The 24,988-nt window shown below is 38.7% G+C and overlaps 1 protein-coding gene across 1 annotated transcript; it reads left to right on the forward strand.

Annotated features, from left to right (window-relative positions):
- The first annotated feature begins 24,091 nt into the window (after window positions 1-24,091).
- On the forward strand, window positions 24,092-24,783 carry LOC100020459 (ubiquitin-conjugating enzyme E2 D3-like). The gene has a single exon (XM_056824114.1). The coding sequence runs from the start codon at window positions 24,281-24,283 to the stop codon at window positions 24,722-24,724; it is 444 nt and encodes a 147-aa protein (XP_056680092.1). The 5' UTR covers window positions 24,092-24,280; the 3' UTR covers window positions 24,725-24,783.
- The last annotated feature ends 205 nt before the right edge of the window (window positions 24,784-24,988 follow it).

Genomic DNA, 24,988 nt, shown 5'->3' on the forward strand with positions numbered 1-24,988 from the left:
ATTGAGTAAGGTCAGTGCCCTGTAGAGCTAGTGATTGATAGTCATGGATTTAGTGAAGCTTTTTGGGCTACCTTTCTCTCTACTCTTTTACTAAGAGTAAGTGGGGAGGATATTAATATTCCTTTGTTTTCTACAGAATAAAAATATAAATAGAAGGTGGACAGTGACCTAGATTGTATTTATGAAATTGTACAATGCTTTCAATGGACAGAAACTATTTCCTGACATAGACATCCATCTTTTTAGCACAAATATTCTTTCTGTGAGGCTATATGGCTACAGATTATGGAACACTATGATCTCTGCAGATTAAAAACAAAATTATTGGCTACCCAAAGAGCAATGGGAAGATGAGAGTAACAAGCATATTTCCAATATGATCTACACAAAAGAAGTAGAGTAAAAGATTTAATAAAAATGTGTTTATTTAGGAAACAAGATGGGTGGGTCATGTAGCAAGAACAAGATATGAGAGCTCTAGCCTGAGTTTTGCACATTTATCCACAAAATATTATAAGACTGAGGGTCATAACCACAACCAGATATGGCCACTCATTCCTAACTTCCATCTTTGTCCTAAGGCTTTCTCCAACTCTGGGAACCATCCCCAGGACTAGACCTATTCAACCATCAACCAACCCTCTGGCCTCCATCTTCATCCCCAGAGACTCCTTCAGCTGACTCACCTTGCTGTACTACCTCCTGCATTAGTATTGAATTCTCAGGTCCTACTTCTCCTTGCTCCTGACTTTTGTAAAGCACACATCCTGAGACTTCACAAGATAATCACTGCCTGACACCAGAATGGACCTCCAGGTAGGACCTTGAATCTCTCTCAGTGGACTTCTCTGTAACCAATGATACTCTGTACTCATTCTTCAGTTTCTCTCACCATCTTCTACTCTTCCTGTCTGAATGATTTTGAACTCCTGGTTACAGTTATAAAACTTTGGTTCTTCATCACCAAATGCCTGCTCCCTTACTCCATCTCCCCACCTCCTCCCCAGTACTAATTCTCAGGACTTTTTTTTAGATTCCTACCCCTTTCACTTTGCTCTCTGGAATCAGTGCTCCATAATTAATAAACTAATTTTAAAGATCTACTCAGTTTACTTCATCTACACACAGGGATGATTATGATCTTGCCATCATTCAAAAATTATTCTATTTCCACATTTATGAACTCTGAAATCAAGCACTTAGCACAGTGCCTGGTATATAATAGGTGCTTAATAAATGTTTATTGATTGACTGAAATTCTTTTATTCAATCATAATTTTCTATCATTCCATCTTTCCCTATAATACTGTTCATCATCACTGTGACACCCATTCCTTCCCCAGTTGGTTATTTCCTAGGCCATGGCTCCTGCATTTGCTACATGTTCTTCCCTTCCTTATCGTGACATCTTGGTGAGTCAGTTCAACCCTAATGTGTCTTCTACTCTTGAATCCCTTGCCCCCTTGCCCTGAGGACCCCATGGTTTGTCAGACCCCAATCCTGGATTACTGCTGACTTCTTCCTCTTTCTCCCCTTTCATGAGCAATGGAATAGAATTGGAGAAAAATCACAAAATTGTGCTGATAGGTCCATTGCAGATTTATGTTATGTTATTTCAACTGGGCCTTAGTGTAGCAAGGTAATTCTTTTATGCTTTCCTAAATTATTTCCTATCCCATTCACTAGGGTAGCAATTCTAAACTTTCTGTTCCCTCCTCAGTCCTCTCACAGAACTTGTCCCTCCCACCTAGCTTTATCTCATATCTCACTCCAAAATGAGAGACCATTCACTGAGAATAATCTCTTCTCTTCCTCATTATTTCTAATGATCACTAATAAATCTCCTAAAATATAATGTCTTTATTATTGAGATTAATTTTAATTTTTACATCTAACATTATTCACCTATCTCCTTCCACTTATCCTCTCCACTTATCTTTAACTTTTTCTTTACTCCTTTTTTTTCTGTAAAGAGGTGGTTCTCTCCTTGTTAAACCAAACTCCTTTATATGTCCCTTTGATTCTGTCACTTTCCTTTTCCATCAAATTGCTCTCATTATCATTTCTACTCTCTCTACTTTATATATATGTCTGTCTGTCTGTCTGTCTGTCTATCTATCTAAATATCTATCTATCTGCCCAAAGCAAGCACTTCCTCCCTCTGCTCTTTGGGATAATATGGGAGGCCCCCAGGCAGCTTGAAATTTCAGTCTGGGCATGCAGACTTGAAAACCTTCACCAACACTGGTCTAAACTCTTCCTAAAATCTGCCCACAAATATAGCCCTCTCTCCTTCATCCTAAAAAATACCTCATCACTTGATCTAGTTATCCTTACTAGTTATCATTTCATATCTTTTTCCACAATCTTCACTCAGCAAATTAAGAAGGCAGAGATGGTAAGTGCTTCCACTTCTTTTACTTTTGTTCTCTTCTAAACCCTTTTGCAATCTTGCTTCCGACCTCATCATTTAACTGGAACTGTTCATTCCAAAATTACCAAAGATCTTTTAATTGCAAAATGCCTTTTGCTCAATCTTTTGACTTCTTTCCAACCTTTGACATTGTTGATCACCCTCTTTTTCTGTTTTTTTTTTCCTGAGAAAATTCTCTTTGGGCTTTCATGCCACTGGTCTCTTGAAGTTCTACTATTATCTCTCTGATTATTTCTCAGTTTTCTTCACTAGGTATTCATCTAGATCATGTCCACTAACTGTGTGTCCACCAAGGTTTTGCTGGACTCTCTTCCATTCTCCTTCCATGCTGTCTTGTTTGGTAGTCTTGTCAACTCCCATGGGGCCAGTTACCAATTATCTCTATGCTGATGATTCCTAGATCTATATATTCAGCTTTAAACTCTCTCCTAGATGGTAGTGCCAAAATACCAATGGCCTTAAGTGCTTCCTATGTGCCTAAGCACTAAAGATAACAAATATAAACACAAGCAAGCAAGATAGTCTCCATTTCAAGGAGTTTTATTCTAAAGGGATAAGACAACACATAAAGGGGAGCTTGGAATCTTGCAGTGGAGTGTGAAGGAAAGGCTGAAGGCAAGAAGGAGAGAAGTCTGAAGAGTAAGGAATAGAGCTGCGAATGAAGTAAACATGATATGGATGCCTCATTGGTGGTCTGATACAGAAATTCATCAATCAGAAGAGAGTCATGGTAGAGGTATCTCCATGGTGTAATATAAAATTCTCTGTTTGGCACTTAAAGTCATTTAGAATTATTTTGCCTTTCAGAGATTAGTACAATATAAATTTTTAATTAATTAGTACAGTAGTAAATGCTTAATAAATGCTTGTGGCCTGACTGACTGACAGAGACAATTATCTCGGATGTATTGTGATCCTCTCTGGAGGATTTATGGAATAATATGGATAAGAATTTCAGACAATAAACAGATAAACTCAGATTCATTTCTCCCTTTATTTTTATGTGGGAGATTTTACTTTTACACAATTCAGCAAACATTTGCTAAATACCTACTATGTGTACAGCACTGTGAAATCTTGTATGAGAGGTAACATTTATACAACAAGGTTCTTATAGCTTATGTTATGCCCTATACACAAGTAATTATAGTGTAGGAATAAAGAAAAATGTACAATTCTTTTATATACAGCCTAAAATGATACATGAAACATTTAGATGTTAAAAACATTGGTTGAGCTATGAGACAATTCCCTATCTTATGCAACTTGTTCCTTATAAAAACTCTTTTGAGTTCTTTCCTTTAAATCCTATCCTTATCTAGGAATTCCCCTTTGTACAAGCATTCAGCATGCCAGACATATTTTACATGCTGTCCTGAGAGTCCTTAGCAGACTCGCTATTTCTCTAAGCAGTCACTAAAAATAGATTTTTGAAATATTGGGCTATGAACAGTCATATATTTAGGGCTATGACTGAATGTATTTCTTCTTTCTTTCCTTCCTTCCTTCCTTCCTTCCTTCCTTCCTTCCTTCCTTCCTTCCTTCCTTCCTTCCTTCCTTCCTTCCTTCCTTCCTTCCTTCCTTCCTTCCTTCCTTCCTTCCTTCTTCCCTCCCTTCTTCCTTCCTTCCTTCCTTCCTTCCTTCCTTCCTTCCTTCCTTCCTTCCTTCCTTCCTTCCTTCCTCCTTCCTTCCTCTTTCTTTCTCTCTTTCTCTCTTTCCTCTTTCTTTCTTTCTTTCTTTCTTTCTTTCTTTCTTTCTTTCTTTCTTTCTTTCTTTCTTTCTTTCTTTCTTTCTTTCTTTCTTTCTTTCTTTCTTTCTTTCTTTCTTTCTTTCTTTCTTTCTTTCTTTCTTTCTTTCTTTCTTTCTTTCTTTCTTTCTTTCTTTCTCTCTCTCTCTCTCTCTCTCTTTCTTTCTTTCTTTCTTTCTTTCTTTCTTTCTTTCTTTCTTTCTTTCTTTCTTTCTTTCTTTCTTTCTTTCTTTCTTTCTTTCTTTCTTCTCTCTCTCTCTCTCTCTCTCTTTCTTTCTTTCTTTCTTTCTTTCTTTCTCTCTTTCCCTCTTTCTTTCTTTCTTTCTTTCTTTCTTTCTTTCTTTCTTTCTTTCTTTCTTTCTTCTTCCCTTGAATTCTTAAAACAAAGAAGTTCAAAAGAAGTTTCCCTAAATGAGGGATAAAGTAATATCTGTATTTTTTGTAGAAGTATAATTTTAACTGTCATTGTTCAAAAGTTTTCAATGAGGGGTTATTATTGTGACTTCAGAACTAGAGGCCAAATGCTACCACCTTCTGGTGACTGAAGAGAATGTCCTGGAGGTCAAATATATTTGACCTTTTGGATAGCATTGTCCCAAAGATTTGAGGTTCAAGGGTGAAATTGATAACATTTTCTAAAACTCCCTCTTCTTTATTCTATCTGTCTTATCAATGGGTGGCAAATTCCCATGAGATTATAGACCAGGTATTGGCAGCCAGAAATAGAATCTCTGAGGCATGCACTTCATGTATAAAGTAGAGATAATAGGATATGAATCGTCCTAGCTGTTCCCTAATATAATAATAATAATAATAATAATATAATATTTGTGTCCTTAGTACAAAGCTTGGCACATAGGAAGCACTTAAGGCTGGACTTAGTACCAAGGTGGTCAACCAATGTCTGGACTGGTAAATAATTGTCCTTCGTAATACTCTAAAATAGGGGTTCTTAATCTGGGGTCTTTATTGTTAATTTAACAATTGGATAACTATTTCAAAATAATTGCTTTGTTTGTAGGTATATTTTATTTTTTGTATTTAAAAACATTCTGACAAGGGATCGAGGTGTTTCATTAGATTGCCAAAAGGGTCCATGATATGAAAAAAGTTAAGAACCTGTAAGATACTAGAATGGGAATGTTGAAGATTATAGATTATGGGTTTAATTGTTCCTCTGTGGCTTTCTTAGAGAGGCATGTCTGGTGGCTAGAGGACTGACTTTGAATTCAGAAGACTTGGCTTTAGGTCTCATCTCTGACACAGATAGATTCTGTGACCCTAGGCAAGTCACTTAATCTTCAGGCTATTTGAGAAGGTGCCAACTTGTATTAGTAGAGGGAATATTTTTATCTTGTGGTTCCTAATACCAGTGGAATTATGTTTCTAGTGCCTGTCCCTTTTTTCTTAAGTATAATGTCAAATAAATTTCATTCTTCTTTGCCTCCTGAGGGATCCATCATAGTGATATTATAATTTAATTGGTGCTCTTCATTTTTATCAAAGACAGTTGTTTCCAAGATATTGTGATTTTTCAAGGTCTGATCAAAAGAAAACTTCCACAGAGTTTGTTTTTCCTTTTACTTTTTCACTATTCTTTTCATGAAGACTTATAGTGCCAGAGGCCAACGAAATCACTGATATACCTTCTGATATGTTTGAGAGCTGCCCATAATTGGTGAAATAGGAAGGAAAACTGCTTCAATGATCCAGTTCCTGAATAATAAACTCTTATGTCTACCAAATATAAAAAGAATAAAATGAAGGCAGCTGGGTGGTGCAGTGGATAATGCATTGGGTCGGGAGTCTCTTTCCTTTCTAGTTTTTCCTGCTGTGGCAAATATTATCTTTGGATTTTAATCTAATTAAATGTGGACTGCAGTCTCCCCTATGGTTGAATAGGTTGTCTTGGTGAGCTATTGTGGCTACAACAATTCAACTTGTGGTCATCCTCTGATAAGTCTCCATGAACTTAACTCAATTGGCTATTTGTTAGATGTCATTTGCTGGGTCCACATTTCAAGCCTCTTGGTCAGTAAGCCTCTTGTCAGAACCTTTTAGAAGGTAAGGGTTTATTTTTTTAATAACAAAAAAATAAATACCGTAGCACTGGAAGTGAACTTTCATGGAGGATGATAGGATCATAGAGGTTGAAAGGATCCTTAGAGGTCATCTTGTCCAATTTTATCATGTAAATGAGAAAAACGAAGCCCCTAAAGGTTTAAATGACCTACCCAAGGCCACAAGCTGAGATCTGAACTCAGACTTTCAGACTCTAAGTCTAGACCTCTTTGCATTACATCAGGCTACCTCATTTAGTAATGACTTTGTGTTTTTTTTAAAAAGAAAGTAAATTAAGAAGGAAATGTTAAGGTGCATTTGAATTCTCTTTTGGATTTATTACTCTGCTTTTTCTTTACTTTTACTAGATACTGTTGTTATCAGTGAAAGTGCAGAGTTGACTTTGTTTTCCATTGAATAGAAATTAATATAGGCAGGCGAAAAAGAATATTTTTAAAACAAAAGAGTACATTAGACTCCCTATATTAATCTTTTTCCTTCCATCAAAAAAAGTGTCAATAGGAAAGGGGTAAGAAAGTTTTATATTTTATCCATGGCAGAACTCAGTAAAAGAGGCTTTATCAACTGAATCCTCTTTTATTATGATTTATCAACCTCCCTAGGAGATATAGTGTTCTGAACATGTGTTGTGAGTCAGTATTTTCAGTTGTATCTGACTCTTGGTGCCCCCATTTGGGGTTTTCTTTTTTCCTTTTTCTTTTTGTTATTTGGTCAATTTCAAACATTATTCCCTGGTTACAAAAATCATTTTCTATTCCTCCTTCCCCTCCCCCCACCCCTCCCATAGCCAATGCACAATTCCACTGGGTATTACATGTGTCCTTGATCAGAATCCATTTCCATATTGTTGATGTTTGCACTAGGATGTTCATTTAGAGTTTATATCCCCAATCATATCCCCTCGACCCATGCAATCAAGCAGTTGTTTTTCTTCTGTGTTTTTACTACCACAGTTTTCCCTCTGAATGTGGTTAGTGTTCTTTCTCATACATCCCTCTGGGTTGTTCAGGATCACTGCATTGCCACTAATGGAGAAATCATTTGGGGTTTTCTTGACAGTGATACTGCATCGGTTTGTCATTTCCTTCTACGGCTCATTTTACAGATGAAGAAACTGAGGCAAACAGGGTTAAATGACTTCCCTACAGTCACATAGCTAGTAGGTGTCCCAGGGCAGAGTGAACTGAGTTTTTTCTGACCACACATACAGATACAGAGACACAGACACAGACACAGACACACACACACACAGACACACACACACACACACACACACAGGGGAGGTTGGAGGAAAGGAATTATGTGTTATTTCTTTGCAATAAGGGATTCCAGATGGTGGAAATTCCTCCTAAAAACAAGTCTGAATTGGTTCTGTTCATTAATGAGTCTTAGAGAGTTCCCTGAGAGCACTAAGAAATTAATGCCTTGTCTAGAGTCGCAGAACCAGTATGTGTACAAGAGTGGGTTACTAGAACTCAGAACTCCTTGGATCTTCACCATCTGCTTCTTGAGTAAAAATGTTCACTAGATGAATTAGCATAGTAGTGATCGAGTTATGTCCATAGCTTGTTAGAACTGTACTTTGAAAGAATTCTGAGGATTTTCATGATAAATACCCAAAGAATTTCTAAGAAGGTAAAGTTAGGAAAGCTGGCAGGAAAGAGTGGGACATCTTGGACACGACTGGATAAACAACCATACTTCAATGCCACAGTAAATTTGATTTATTTCTCTGGTTGGAGAACATTTGGCAGAACCTCTGACAATGTCATATTTCCTCCTTCTGGAAGGGTTCAAAGAATTTAAAACAATCCATATGACCTGGGACAAGTAACTACAGAACTTCTGCCTCAGTATCCAAATCCTTGGTTTACACAGTCTGGGTTAGATCTAAGGGGTTCATCCAAGATTGTTTGATTTATTATTATTATTATTATTTTAGCAGATCTTACTCCTTGCATGACATGACTTCAAATAATTAAGGAGAGAATCAATTATTTACAAGTAGTACTCAAACATTTATTAAGTACCTACTATGTGCAGGGACTTGTTAAGTGCTGGGGATAAAAAAAAAGACAAAAGACAGTTTCTGCTCTCAAGAAGCTTATAATCTAATGGGGGAGGCACCATATAAATATATATGTATGCATACATATAGATTTAATTTGATTTGATTTTTTCAATTAAATGCAGAAACAACTTTTTCCAATTGTTTTCTGATATTTTGAGATTCAGCTTCTCTCCTCCCCACCCCTCCCTGGAGGCAAATAATCTGTTATAGCTTCTACCAGTGCTTTCAGGCAATCCATATTTCCATAATCCTCATGTGACAGAAGACACATCACATATTCAATAACAAACTCATGACCAAAATAAAGTGAAATATGGCATGCTTTGATCTGCAATTAGATTCCAACAATTCTTTCATTGACTTTGGATAGTATTTTTTTAAAACCATAAATCCCTTGGGGGTTATCTTGGGACCTTGTTTTGCTTATAATAGTTTAGTCCTTCTCAGTTGATCTTTGTACAATATTTCTGTTACTGTATATGATGTATGGAAGCTGTGCACAGGATAAAAAGGAAGTAACTAAAAGAGGAAAGGCACTAGAATTAAGAGCAGTTGGAAAAGACTTCCTGTAAAAGATGGTATTTTAATTGTGATTTAAAGAAGCCAGGGAGATCACTAGATGGAGTTGAGAAGGGAGAGCATTCCAGGTATGAATACGGCCAGAGGAAATGTCTGGAGCCAAAGATGGAATAGCCAGGTCAGTGTCACTGAATGGACTATTATTGGTATGTAGTTAGGTGTGAGAAGACTAGAGAGGTAGGAAGGGGCTAGGCTATGAAGGGCTTTGAATTCAAAGCACATTTGGTCTTTGTTCCTGGAGGTGATAGGAAACCACTGGGGTTTATTCAGTAAGGAGGTGACATGGTCAGACCTGGGTTTTAGGAAAATCATCATGGCAGTTGAATGAAGAATGGATCGGAGTGGGGAGGGACTTGAGACAGGCAGACCCACTACTAGGCTATTGCAGTAAAGGAGGCATGAGGTGATGAGGGTCTGCACCAGAGTGGTGGTAGTGTCAGAAGAGAGAAGGGAGGCTATTTGAGAGATTTTGCAAAGGGAAAATCAACAAACCTTGGCAACAGATTGGATGTATGGAGGGGTTGAGGTGAGAGCTAGTGAGGAATTCAGGATGACTCCTAGAGTCTGAGGGACTGGGAGGATAGTGTTGCCCTCTCTCAAGATTGTGTCAGTTATTAAGGAGTTTGTAGGAGATCCTTGTTGGCTGATGGTCTATGGGCAGAGGATTGCCAGACTTCCTAGAAGCCTTTTACTCTTTGTAGAAGGGGAAACTTTTTCTTCTATCTGATTTTTATGATTATTTGTTTTATTTTGACATTTTTTTCCATTTTTTGGTGGGTGGATTGGCTTGAGACAGAGCCTTGCAAGCACCAAGGGAATGTAAGCACAATACTTACTCAGATTGGGGAGCTAGGGAGCCTCACAAATGATTGATATTTCTGGGATGGTCTAGTAACTGTGGATCATGCTCACTGCTGTGGATTCCTAGGATAGGTTGTGGGGTATAAAGCATTGGGCATTTAGGAGTGAGGGCAACTGCTACAATGAATGGATTTCCGGTTGGTGACTTCCCTGATCCCTGGAGAACTATCCAAAAATAGGGAATATTAGAATTGGGGTACATCCAATAGTGAATTCATTTGGTTTTCAGGAATGACAAATTTAATAAGAGGGTAGTGTAGGGGGTTGATCTGGAATATTCCTTGACAAACTTTTCAGTTAGTGAGACTGCATCTTTCTATCAAAGGTTTAGACATGCTCTTTTGGCCCATTTTGTGTGGGTTACATCATTTTAGATGTCAAATTTGAGTTTCCTGATTGGCTTCTGAATTTCATCGCTCAACTGAAATGGCTGTTTCCAAAAATACCAATGATCTCTTCATGGCAAAAATCTGATGGTCTTTTCTTGGTGCTAATCTTTCTAGCTGTTGCATTTAACATAATTGACGGTCTTATCCTCCTGGATACATTGCTGTCTCCTGATTGGCCTCATTGTCTCAAGTCTCCATCTTACACACTGCTAACAAAAAAATTTTCCTCAAGCACAGATCTGACCACATCACCCCTATATTTGGTAAACCCTAGAGGCTTCCTATTGTTTCTAGAAGAAAATAAAAATTCTTTGTTTAGCATATAAATCCATATAAATCCCTATGGCCCCAACTTATTTTCCCAGCCTCCCTGGATGTCACTCCCTCTCCCCAAAACTGCAACCCAGAGAAGCTGGCCTTCTCTTTCTCCCTCTCAAACCCTCCACTCCCAACACAAACACACATCTCTCTATCTACCATGTTTTTGCAATGTCTCTCCCCTATTTCTGGAGGGAATTCTATCCTTACCTCTACTTCCTAGAGGTCCTTTCTTCCTTTAAGATGCAGCTTGGTCATTTTACTTTGCATGAGATCTTTCCTGATCTCCTCCCACAACTACTAGAATCATTTCTTCTAAATTATATTCAGTTATTTTGCACAAATTTATATATATTAACTTTTCATTTATATTATATATATATATATACACACTTTTCTTTCCCATTAGAATATAAGATTATTGTTTCATTCTATGTTCTTGTAAACCCAGCTCTTATAAAAGGTTCTAAACCATTGTAGATGCTTAATGTTGTTATTGTTTATCCTTCATTTTCTTTAACCTTTACCTTCCATCTTAGAATCAATACTATGTATTGGTTCCAAGGTAAGGGCTAGGCAATGGGGATAAGTGACTTGCCCAGGGTCACACAGCTGGGGAGTGTCTGAGGTCACATTTGAACCCAGGACTTCCCATCTCTAGGCCTGAATCTCAATTCACTTAATCACCCAGCTACCCCACCCCCACCCCCTTCATTTTCAAAGAGGACAAATAACATTACAGGATGACTTGTGCTTGAATTGAGTTGAAGTGAGGTAGAGGTGTGCAAAATCATCAGTTTTACCTTCTCTCTTCCAGAGTCATTGATGTCCAGTGGCAAGATGCCTGGTGATGGCTTGCAGTGATGGGATGCAGTGGATGACCTTGGCTTCTTTGATGTCAAACCAAGCTCTGAGTGCTCCACAGCATCTGCTTTGGCCACCTTCATGGCTAGTGGAACAAGTGGTTCTCATTCTCTTCTCCACTAGGGCAAGTCTTCAGGGGGCTGGGGTAACTCACTGACCTGACTCCCCAAGGGGTTACCCTCAACCTGATTTAGCCCACCTGCCAAGATGGTTTTCTGGGGTGTTGGTGCTGCCCATGCTGCAGCCTCTTGGAGCCCCAGGTGAGAACTGGGTGGCAGATAGACACCAAAGGAGGAAAGGAGTCCTGAAATGGGCTCAGCAAGCCCTCCCCCCAGAGGTGCTAGTCTTCCCTGAACAGAAAAGTCTTTAATAACTGCTTATTTTTTGGAACCCTTTCCTTCTGTCTTAGAATTATCTAAGTATTGGTTTCACAATGCAGAATTGGAGTAAGGGCTGAGCAATTAGGGTGAAATGAGAGTTAAGTAGGCAGTCACACTGATAGGAACTGTCTTAAATGCTTATTTAAATATATAAGTTTATATATTATATATTATTATTATATACATAGATATAAGCTTTATAAATGTTTGTTGATTGAATGATCCTTCTAGAGATAAGACATCTCTTGAGCAATGTTATCTTCCTGACTTCGTGCATGTAGTCTAGAAGCAATTGGAACTTTGGAGGCATCTACGCAATCTTATGGAAGATGAAAAGATTAGGACTTTGCCTCCCATTTTTATTGAGTTATTTAGACTGTGCACATCCAATAGGAAGAGGGTGGCTTGTCTAGCAGCCTCAAGTATATTTTGCTCCCAGGACTGTCTGAATCTTATGGGTGATATCATGAAGCTAGATGCCAAGATGGATTTCTAGTGTGAAAGAAGGTCAACACCAACATGTCAGAAGGTCTTCTTGCTAGCAGCTCCAGTTTTATTTATCTACTAAATTGAATCTAAATCATAGGCTGGCACTGTGTCTGAAGGATAAAAAGACTCTGAGAAAAATCCAAATGTGTTGGGTTACTATGAATACTTTGTGTTTTAGCATATTCTGTGGGGTGGAATAAAAAGCATTTTGAGCCTAGCATGCATTATTATTACCTTCAGTGCTGGTACAGGATCTGGGAATCCTTTTATTCATATCTGTGGAGATTTCTCAGAGACAATTCTGGGTGAGGGCAATCTGAGCCAAAAAAATATTGATTTGGGGGGAGGAGTAACCTCCACTATTGAATCTCGTCCATGTAAGTCCAGGCTTGGGGGTTGTTGTTCTATGGGCTAAGGGACTTCAACTAATTAAGGTCTGTGGTTTTCTGACTTGCAATGATTTCTCCTGTCTTGGTTTTCTGGGCCTGTGGAGATCAGGTTTCCAGAGAAAGACTATGGAGACATCTAGACAAAAAATAAAATTAGTTCTTTCATGACTATTCCTTTTTCATTCTGTTTAAGGGTGAGGGAGAGGAGTTGTACATACACCATAACTTTCTTAAAGGCAACCTATCTGCAGCCCAAGTTAACAACAGCTATAGAAGGTCATTACAGACACCTACTATGAGGGGGCATTGTATTATTATTATTTTTTAAACCCTTACCTTCCATCTTAGAATCAATAAAATACTGTTCCAAGGCAGAAGAATGGTAAGGACTAGGCAATGGGGGTTAAGTGACTTGCATAGGGTCACACAGCTAGGAAGTATCTGAGGCTAGATTTACCATATTTTTTTAAAATTTAAATTAATTTATTTAATCAATTTATAACATTATTTCTTGGTTACAAGAATCATATTTTTCTCTTCCCTCCCCTACCCCCACCTTTCCGTAGCTGACACACAATTTCACTGGATATTACATGTGTCCTTGATTAAATAGGTTTTTTAAAAACCTATTTCCATGTTGTTGGTGTTTGCATTAGCATGTTCATTTAGAATCTACATCCCCAGCCATATCCCCTCCACCCATGTAATCAAGCTGTTGTTTTTCTTTGGTATTTCTAGTTTTTCCCATAGTTTTTCCTCTGCATGTGGATAGTGTTCTTTCTCCTAGATTCCTCTGGGTTGTTCAGGGTCACTGCATTGCCACGAATGGAGAAGTCCATTACCTTCTATTGTACCACAGTGTATCAGTCTCTGTGTACAATGTTCTCCTGGTTCTGCTCCTTTCGCTCTGCGTCACTTCCTGGAGGTTGTTCCAGTCCCCATAGAATTCCTCCACTTTATTATTCCTTTTAGCACAATAGTATTCCATCACCAACAGATACCACAATTTGTTCAGCCATTACCCAATTGATGGGCATCCCCTCGTTTTCCAATTTTTGGCCACCATAAAGAGAGCAGCTATAAACATTCTTGTACATGTATTTTTCCTTATTATCTCTTTGGGGGTACAAACCCAGCAGTGCTATGACTAGATCAAAGGGCCGACAGTCTTTTATCACCCTTTGGGCATAGTTCCAAATTGCCCTCCAGAATTGTTGGATTAATTCACAACTCCACCAGCAATGAATTAATGTCCCCACTTTGTCACATCCCCTCCAACATTCATTACTTTCCTTTGCTGTCATGTTGGCCAATCTGCTAGGTGTGAGGTGATACCTCAGAGTTGTTTTGATTTGCATCTCTCTGATATAAGAGATTTAGAACACTTTTTCATGTGCTTATTAATGGTTTTGATTTCTTTAACTGAAAATTGCCTATTCATGTCCTTTGCCCATTTATCAATTGGAGAATGGCTTGATTTTTTGTACAATTGGTTTAGCTCTCTATAAGTTTGAGTAATTAGACCTTTGTCAGAGGTTTTTGTTATGAAGATTGTTTCCCAATTGGTCACTTCCCTTCTAATTTTGGTTGCATTGGTTTTGTTTGTACAAAACCTTTTAAATTTGATGCCATCAAAATTATTGATTTTATATTTTCTGATTTTTTCTAGCTCTTGCTTGGTTTTAAAGTCTTTCCTTTCCCAAAGATCTGACAAGTATACTATTCTGTGTTCACCTAATTTGCTTATAGTTTCCTTCTTTATATTCAAGTCATTCACCTATTCTGAGTTTATCTTGGTGTAGGGTGTGAGATGCTGATCCAAACCTAATTTCTCCCATACTGTCTTCCAATTTTCCCAGCAGTTTTTATCAGATAGTAGATTTTGGTCCCAAAAGCTGGGATCTTTGGGCTTGTCATAGACTGTCTTGCTGAGGTCACTTACCTCAAGTCTATTCCACTGATCCTCCTTTCTGTCTCTTAGCCAGTACCAAATTGTTTTGATAAACCACTGCTTTATAGTATAGTTTAAGATCTGGGACTGCAAGGCTTCCTTCCTTTGCATTTTTTTTTTCATGATTTCCCTGGCTATCTTTGATATTTTGTTCTTCCAAATGAACTTTGTTATGTTTTTTTCTAATTCAGTAAAAAAGTTTTTTGGTAGTTCAATGGGTTTGGTACTAAATAAGTAAATTAATTTGGGTAGGATTGCATTTTTATTATGTTAGCTCATCCTACCCATGAGCAATCAATGTTTTTCCAATTGTTTAGATCTAGTTTTAATTGTGTGGAGAGTGTTTTGTAGTTGTGTTCAAATAGTTCCTGTGTTTGTCTCAGCAGATAGAATCCTAAGTATTTTTATATTGACTAGGGTGATTTTAAATGGGATTTCTCTTTCTATTTCTTGCTGCTGAGATGTGTTGGAGATGTATAGAAATGCTAATGACTTATGTGGATTTATTTTGTATCCTGCAACTTTGCTAAAGTCGTTGATTATTTCAACTAGTTTTTTTAGTTGATTCTCTAGGATTCTTTAAGTAGACCATCATGTCATCTGCAAAGAGTGATAACTTGGTCTCCTCGTTACCTATTTTAATACCTTCAATTTCTTTTTCTTCTCTAATTGCTACTGCTAGTGTTTCTAGTACAATGTTAAATAATAGGGATGATAATGGGCATCCTTGTTTCACTCCTGATCTTATTGGGAAGGCTTCTAGTTTATCCCCATTGCAGATTATGTTTGCTGATGGTTTTAGATATATACTGTTTATTATTTTTAGGAATGACCCTTCTATTCCTATACTTTCTAGTGTTTTCAATAGGAATGGGTGTTGTATTTTGTCAAAGGCTTTTTCTACATCTATTGAGATAATCATGTGGTTTTTGTCAGTTTGCTTGTTAATATGGTCAATTATGTGGATGGCTCAGGCTAGATTTAAACATAGGACCTCCCATTTCTAGGCCTGCTCTCAATCCATTGAGTCATCCAGCTGCCCCCAAGGGCACTCGATTCTTAAAGCCAGAACCTAAGAAAAATGTTACTGCAGGAACATATTTCTATATGCCTGGTAGGCAGTAAGATATTGCAACTGAGATTGGGGCAGGAGGGTTAGGAAGAAGAGGAGTCCAAAGGGAAAGTAAAAGCATCAATGAGGATTCCTCCTCATTGAGTTCAAACCCAATGCCCTGATGCGATGAAGAATGGAGGAAGAAGGGAAAAAACTGAACTGATGGGAACTATTCTTGCCGACAATTATATTGAAGACATTGTACAAGAACCATGTATCTGTGAGAAAACACAGCACTTGAAATACAGCCAAGACCATCACAGGCTGCAGTGCCAGCTGTGTGGACCTGCCTAGGGTATTAGGCAGGTCCTCTGAATGAGCTGGGAGAAAAGCTGTGTTTTGTTTTAATACCTTTTCAATGGAATACTATATTCTATCAGAGTGACTTTTATTTATTTCCAAGTCCCTGATTCCTCATCAGGAATTTTTTTGTTGTTGTTTGTGGACATGGTTAGTGAGAACAATAAGGAATCTGGAGAAAAGAATTTCAGAAAATAACCTGAGCCTCAATGTGCTTTCCAAATGAGATCCCCCACCATTCCCCCACCCCCACCCCTTCTGAGCTGCATTGTGGAAGTGCCAGGAACTAGACTTTGTGACTAATCTCATGTAATGATGGGGGAAGAAATCCTTAAAAGGCTTGAATCCTGGTTTAGAAAAGGGGATGTGAATTTTTGGCTTTTCTTTTTTGATTTGGTGGGGGTTAGATGGAACTTTTGAGGGAGTCACAATAGTCCATGTTCCCCCACAAATCTATGCATTTTTTCCCTCATTCTCCTCTCCCCCTTGAAAAACTCCCTGTTGCCCCTTTTCTTCCCTTGTATCTTGTCTAACCAAAGAGATTGTACTGATTTCCCATTCTGCTCCTTACTCAACATTCAGTTGAAAGTCACTAGCAGGAAGCTGCAAGGGCCCCATTTTGGTTAATGTGGTTTTAGATTTCCCCTAGACCCATTATTCTCTTCCTTCTTGGCACCCGTGAATGAATTTGGCTCTCTTAAATTCTTCCATTCTCATTATCTCAGACTTGGCTAAAGGGATATGTGACTTATAGACAGGAGAGGAAGGACCCACTAAAAGAGCATTCTCAGCTCAGAGACATCACCACATAGCTTGCTTATAGATTAGACTATCTGGTTTCCCAGTTTCCTTCCTGCCCCAACATTGGTTATACATTTTGTTTTGGGTATAGATAACAGATTCTCCGCAAATCTTCATCTAATTTCTCAGTGGGTCACGGAGCCTTATACCTGTGTACCTCTACCTGGACTTTTGCATAACCTACTAATCTGGCTCCACTCATTTGATCCTTGCAACAACCCTGTGACTTACATACTTTTATTATTTCCATTTTAAGATAAGGAACTTGTTTGGGGTCACACAGCTAGTGAGAGTCTAAGGCAGAATTTGAACTCGTTATCTCCCTAACTCCAAGTTCAGAACTTCATCCACATGATCACCTAGTTGCTTCATTTCTCTCTTTCTCTCTTCTACTCTAATCCAACTCCTAGACAACAGTCCAAGTAATTTTCCTAAACTACAGATCCGTCCATAAATAAATAAATTCTGATGATTCTTTGCTTTAAGATCAAATCCTCCAAAAAAAGATCCTCCATTTGATTTTTAAAGCCTTTCCAACCTGATCCCCATCTACTCATCCATTCTTGTTTTATATTATTCCCTTCCTGCACTCTAAGAGCCAATAATGCCTGCCTATGTCTTGTTCCTTTAACATAAGAACTTCATCTTTCATCTCTGTGCCTTTGTACTATCAGTTCATGCCTGAAATGTCTCCCTCTGCTGCTTGAAATATCTCTCCTCACCTTTGCTTCTCAGAAACTCTTCTCTCTTTCAAACTCAGCTCAAGTGTCCAATTTCCACTGTAACTGGCAGGTTAAGACCCCATAACTCAGCTACAGTGTTTTTTTTTTTTAGAATTCTAGGGGTAGCCATGAAGGTTGCAGGATGTCTTTCTGATGTTATAGCTCAAGAGCCCCTTCCCCCACTGATATGCTTCTCCTAATTTTTTTTGGGGGGGTATCAATTAGTTATCCAGACTTAATTAACTTTTAGCAAGGAATATTTACTCAAGTGGCATTGTTGGTACAAAACATCTCCTCCAAATCTGTGACACATTCTCCTGCAAGTATTTACAGGTTCTTGTGGGAATGTGGGTTCAAGTTTAGGGAGTATGTGTGGCAAGGGTGTAACTCATAGCTTGAAATGCTTTTCTTTCCTTTATGTGAGAGTTACCTATAAAGTTCTCCTTGAGAACTATTAAAGCTTGTATGCCAAGGTACAGAGAGGTTTAAATTGGAATCTGAAGTGAGTAGCCGAGGCAATAAAGTCACAAGTCCTTTATGTATCGAATAATAACTAGATTCTTGCCAACTTGACCCTTTCTGGCAAGATGATTAGGTCTAGGAGTTCGTGCTGTTTTACTTATTTCTTCTTTTCCTTCTGATTGTGTCTTATCTTATTTGTGCTGGCATTTTGCAGCATCTATTAATTCCAGGAATGGATTTAGTACAAAGTGTACCCTGTGTGAGGTCTTTTCTTATCCCACAAATCCTGGGACCATAGTTCTTTGAGTCAGCATGCACTGCCAGGACTGAGCAAATATGTAAAGTGTTTTGCTCCCTTTGGTGTCCTAGTTCTACCTTTTCCAACATTTTGTTCCTGGAGTCTCTCAATCTCAAACTCTTCTCTGGAGAAAAGAGTTGGGAACTCATTTACACTAAAGTGAAAATGACTTATAGAGCTTAAAATAATAGTTTCTTCTAGGAGATTAACACTAAAACAGGGACCAAAGTCCTACATTAAAAGAATGAAACTCCTTGGGTCAAATTTCAGGTGGAAATTTGGTGGAAAAGGTCTTGGATGTGCTTGGAGGAATCAGATTTAGAAGAGAAAGAGACATGAGAAGCCATCCAATTCAACCTCTTCACTCTGAAGATGAGGGTCCTGAGGCCCAGGGAAGTTATCATTTGCCCAAGATTAATACAGGTAGTAAATCCCAGAGATAGGATTTGAAGGTGGGGCATATGGGTGGATAGAGAGCCAGACCTTGAAAAGGGAGGTCTTGTGAACAAATCGGCCCCAACACTTCCTAGCTGTGTGACTCCAGGCAAGCATAGCCCTTGCCCCTCTTCTCCCTTAGAACCAATGTATAGTATTGATTTTAAGATGAAAGTAAAGATTAAAAAATTTTTTGAACCTATGTCATATGACTCTAAAGACAGTCATTTTTCTATTATAACACATTTCTTCTCTCAGATCTTCTATCATACTCATAAAGTTTAGGATTGGAAGGTTGTTGGAGATCATCTGACCCAAACCCATCATTTACATATTTTAAAAAATTTTAAAGTTTTAATAAAATTTTATTTTTATTTATTATTTATGTATTAAAAGTAAATTATTTATTTTATTTATTAAAATTATTATTTACATATGAAGAAAATGAGGCTTAGAAAAGTTCAGTGACTTGCCCAAGGTAGTGGGTAGTAGAATAAGGATTCAAGCTCAGATGCTCTAATTTCAAACCCCATGTTCTTTCCACTAAACTATATTGACTTTCTAGAAGTTACTTTCTTTTGCTTATATGTTAAGTCTGCTCTAGTTTAGAGAGAGAGAAAGATTTTCAACAATTCCATCTTTCTGAAGCTTGTCCTTTATTGAACTGATTGATATGGATGATCCTAAAAGAAGTGAAGTATTTTGCGTAGAGACAGAAAAGGTAATGCTTCTGTGTTCCAACATGGACATCCCTTTCTTACGGTTCCCTGCCCCGGGGGTCTAGGTCATCTACCTCCAGAGCCATTATGGCTGCTTCCACCCAGCCAGACCTGCCAGAATGGGTCCCATTCTTTTGGTCCATCTGGGAAAGTCAGGAGCCCTTGACTTCACCCTCATCAGGCCAGAACTTAAAAAGTGGCCAAGTTCATTGTAGATTAGGAAACAGGCAAAGGTCTAAGATGACTCATCTTCTAGCAGACTAGCTTGCTCATGCTTAGTCATTTTCTCCCCCTTGACAAAAGAAGGGTTCAGTTGAAAAGCATCTTGATCATCCTGGAAGGGGGAGCGAGGGTGAAGAAACAAAAGTTTTCAGGCTGCTTTCCAAGGCCAATCAACTGCTCTTTAGTGCAGAGGCTCTGTGTCTCTCCAGTGTAAATACTTTCTGCTTGGTAAGAATATTGTATACTTCTAGGGGAAAGAAGCTCACGTATAAAATCATGGCTTCTTAGGAATCCTTCCAGAGTTAGGTGGTGAAAGTTACTGAAATCTCCCTGGCGAACCAATGTGCAATGGGTAGAATATAGAGAAGAGTTAGATGATAGCATAAGTGGCAATCTCTCTGAAAAGTGGATGGAACTTTTATCAACGCCCACTGAGCAGCTGCCCCAGATTGGGCAGTCATTGTTCAGACTCAAATGAGCTTCCAAGGGCTGGGACCGTATCAATAGCCCCACCACTGATCCTTTGCTTGGGCTCTAGTCTACTTTCTACATCACTCAGGTGGAGAGACTCTCCGATTTATTAGGTTTGCCAATTGCTTCTTCTTTTTTCTTCTTTCATATTAATCTCTTTTCTGACAAATTAACAGTAGCTGGCATTTTCTTATACAGGGTGTCTATGCAAGACTTCATGTAGTATTAAGCTATTAGAAATAGCTTATAAAGCTATTCAAGTTTAAAATTGCACAAAGAGCTTTAAGATATCTTGTCTAGGGCTTTAAGTTTAATAAAACACTATATTTCACTTGATCATCTCAATAACCCTAAGAGAGGTACTAGAGGGATTATAATCCTCATTTTACAGCGAAGGAAACTGGGAGTTCAGAGAATTTAAGTAATTTATCCTTGTCACATAGCTAATAAATTGGTGGCAAATCTGATACATTATTATTTAGGCTGCCTTTCAAGAAGGGAAGGGCAGGGTGTTGCACAATCTCAATTCTTTCTTGATTTTTACAAATTAATTCTCTTTTTCATAAAAAAACCTTACCTTCCATTTTAGAATCAATACTGTGCATTTGTCCTAAGGCAGAAAAAAGGGTAAGGGCTAGGCAAAGGGGGTTAAGTGACTTGGCCCAGGTCATACAGCTAGGAAGTGTCTGAGGCCAGATTTGAACCCTGGTTCTCTATCCATTGAGCACACATCTACCTCCAATTCATTCTTTTTTTAGACTTCTGTGGATCTTTGCAAATCTCCACTGATAAGGCCAGCTGTAGGGCTAGTGCACCAGCTTCTCTCTGAATCTATGCTTTCCCTCCATTCCTCCCCTTGTTTATACATATCACAGCTGTCCTTTAAGGTCCAAACCAGCTTACATTCTTTGTAAAAATCCTAGTCACCTCAGTGCCTTCCTTTTACCTCCTAGTGTTTTAATAAGTTAATATCCCACCAATGGTTTATTTTGTTTCATCTGCACGTTAGAGGCTCCTGGAGGCAGCAGACACATCTTGTACCTGCTGTGGATTCCTCACAGTGGAGTAGCCACAGGTGACAGACTTGTTGATGGATAGATGGATGGATGGAATTGCCAGCTGCCTGGAGCAGAGGAGCTCTGATTGGCTGGGAGGCAGCAGTCCATGTAATGATCCCAGCTTAGCTAGTTCAAGTGAAGGACAGAAGGCAGTTGGCCGGGGCAATTCAGGATAAGGCCTTTTTCTAAAAGCATGTTATTCAGTTCCTAGCATGGATTACCACCAGGGTGTAGCTAGCTCTTTGGCTACCCTAGCCAGTTCACTGACTCTTCCTTGGCGTCAATATCCATCCCCCTGTTGCCTAATTATTTGTACTGGGCCAATTTAGGCTAGAGGCAAAGCCTTGAGGAGTGAAAAGAAAAATTCTCTCAACGACTACATAAAACTGATTTTAGGAAACAAAGAAATATTTAACTTCTTTTGGGAACATTCTTGCTTAAGAGTCACAGTAAGATGGGTGTGATCATTTAGGATCCATTTTGATAGGATTTAAGCAGCTTCTGCAAACTCAGGATATTGAGCTAATTAATAAATGTATCATTTTTGTTCAATAAACACTCTTGAGATAGCACTAAGAATGGGGGTATAGTAGAAAGAATCCTAGGATGGGGAGCCAAACAAATCCAGCTTTGGAATCCTAGCTTTGCTATTTCTTAATCTGTGATCTTGGGCAGATTATGGGAGAGAAGCAGAATGGTGGTGGGGATTGAGCTCTAGAAGTCAGAAAACAATACAACACACATTTATTAAGTGTCTGCAATAAGTTCTTGATGCAGAGAACTGTGGTGAGAACAAGAGACAACAGAAAGTTCTTGTCCCTGAGAATAATTGTTGCTGTTGTTCAGTTGTGTCAGATTTTTCATCACCCCATGGAGCATGCTTCCCATGGAGTTTCCTTCCTTCCTTTAAAAAAAATATGTTTTATTTTCCCAATTACATACAATAACAAATTTCCACATGCATTTTCTGAAGTTATAAAACCTAAATTGTCTCCCTCCTATCCGTTCATCCCCCTTCCCAGAGATGGTGAGCAATTTGATCTGGGTTATACATGCATTATTGTGCAAAAACACATTTTCTTATAGGTCTTTGTTATAAGAGAATAATAATAATATAAAACCACAACTCCAAAACAAGAACACAATAAACTAATGTGAAAAATCATATGCTTTCATTTGCATTCCGGCTCCAACAGTTCTTTCTCTGGAGGAGGATAGCATTCTTTGTCATAAGTCCCTCAGAATTTTCCTGAATCATTCTACTGCTGTTAGTAGCAAAGTCTATCATAGTTGATTATTCCACAGTATTGCTGTGAGTGTGTATAATGTTCTCCTGGTTCGGCTTATTTCACTCTGTATCAGTTCAGGGAGGTCTTTGCAACTCTTTCTGAAATCATCCTGTTCATCAATCCTTAATAGCTCAATAGAATTCCATCACCATCATATACCACAATTTGTTCAGCCGTTCCCCAAATGAGGGATGTCTCCTCAATTTGTAATGCTTTACCACTGAAAAAGAACTGCTATAAATATTTTTGTACTAGTAGTAAAGAGTAGTCTTTATCAGCTGGAGCAGATATAGAAAAGTTGGGTGACATCACATTTCAGAGACTCTTGAATGCCAAAAGAGTTTGAGGTCTTCTCCGCAGGCAATAAAGAGCCTCTGGAGATGGCTGATCTTAGGAATAATGCCATATTCATGCATAAGGAAGAGAATTCTAGGAGAAATTTTGAAGTTTATATTGAAAAAGGCAGAGTCCAGACAGAAAGAACTGGTCACATACTGTTAGAGTAGCCAGTGGATCAAATGTTGGACTCAAGTCAGGAAAACCTGGGTTCAAATATGGCCTCAAACATTTCCTAGCTGTGTGACTCTGGGCAAGTCACTTAGCTCCCATTGTCTAGCCCTTACCACTCTACTGCCTTAGAACCAATACACAGTTTGATTCTAAGATAGAAGGTAAGGGTTTCTTTAAGAAGGAGTTATGAGAGATATGATAATTATCGTGAAATATCTCATGGACATGTGGAAAAAAGATAAGACTTGTTTGGCCTCAGAGAATAGGACCAATAGGTGTAAGTAGAAGAGAAAAGGATTTAGACAATGTAAGAAAAAAACATCTTGACATCCAAAGCTATCCAAAAGTGGAATAGAATGCATCAGGACGGAATGGGTTCCTTCTGAGTTGAGCTTTCTAAGCAAAGGTTGTGTTCCTAGGCACCATTTAACAAAAGACATATGTATATATAAAACTATGTCTTGTTTGTTTCTCTTCATCAGTTCTTTCTCTGAGGATGGACATATATGCCACAGAGTTATAAATTTATATATCTTTTGACCCAGCAATGCCACTATCAGGTTTATTTCCTAAGGTGATGAGGGAAAAAGGAACAGAACCTCTTTCCTAAAATATTTATAGCAGTCACTCTCTTTGTAGTGGCAAAGAACTGGAAATCGAGGGCTCGCCCATTCATTGTCGAATGGCTAATCAAGTTTTGGGGATTTTAAAAAATTCTCTGATAAACCTTTCCCCTCCCCCTTTGATAACTCTTACTCTTCTGAAGTAAATGAAATGTTGAAATATTTGATTTTCATTAATGCAATGCTATTTTAACCTTTTCTGTGACAGTGTGGTAATTTGACAGCAGATAGACAACTGGATTCTGCTTTGACTCTCTCATGAGTAATCAGGTATTTCCTGTCAAGATATTGTGAACAATATATAAAAGGTAGCATAGTTTAGGGGAAAAAGAGGTGGCCTTTGAGTCAGGAAGACGAGGGGTCAAGTCCCACTTCCAACATGCTGACTGTGTGAAAGCCTGGGTACATCCTCTAACCTTCAATGCCTGCCCTAAGAAGCTCTCTGCGGATCTTGTGGCTGTGTCGTGCGCGTGAGCCCCGTAGGGCCGGGGACGCACCAGCTGCCGCGCGGGGAGGAGGCCGAGGCCGAGGCCGCAGCTTGAGGGAGGCCCCGGCCCCTCTGCGCCTGTGTCGGGCGGAGCCGGTGTGAGAAGAGAGATCCCCTCCCCCAACCCCTCCCCGCCGCCCGGGATAATCAGAGTTTTTGGCCGGACCCATCTGCCCATCGAGAGAGCGAGGAAGAGGCGGAAAGAAGCACACACCATGGCGCTGAAACGGATTAATAAGGAACTTAGCGATTTGGCCCGTGACCCTCCAGCACAGTGTTCTGCAGGTCCAGTTGGGGATGATATGTTTCATTGGCAAGCCACAATTATGGGACCTAATGACAGCCCATATCAAGGCGGTGTATTCTTTTTGACAATTCATTTCCCTACAGACTACCCCTTCAAACCACCTAAGGTTGCATTTACAACAAGAATTTATCATCCAAACATTAACAGTAATGGCAGCATTTGTCTCGATATTCTAAGATCACAGTGGTCTCCTGCTTTAACTCTTTCTAAAGTTCTTTTATCCATTTGTTCACTGCTATGTGATCCAAACCCAGATGACCCCTTAGTGCCAGAGATTGCACGGATCTATAAAACAGACAGAGACAAGTACAACAGAATATCTCGAGAATGGACTCAGAAGTATGCCATGTGATGCTACCTTAAAGTCAGAATAACCTGCATTATAGCTGGAATAAACTTTAAATTACTGTTCCTTTTTTGATTTTCTTATCCGGCTGCTCCCCTATCAGACCTCATCTTTTTTAATTTTATTTTTTGTTTACCTCCCTCCATTCATGCACATGCTCATCTGAGAAGACTTAAGTTCTTCCAGCTTTGGACAATAACTGCTTTTAGAAACTGTAAAGTAGTTACAAGAGAACAATTGCCCAAGACTCAGAATTTTTTAAAAAACGGA

Source organism: Monodelphis domestica, chromosome 3 (genome assembly GCF_027887165.1).
Source record: "Monodelphis domestica isolate mMonDom1 chromosome 3, mMonDom1.pri, whole genome shotgun sequence".
Taxonomy (NCBI): Eukaryota; Metazoa; Chordata; class Mammalia; order Didelphimorphia; family Didelphidae; genus Monodelphis; species Monodelphis domestica.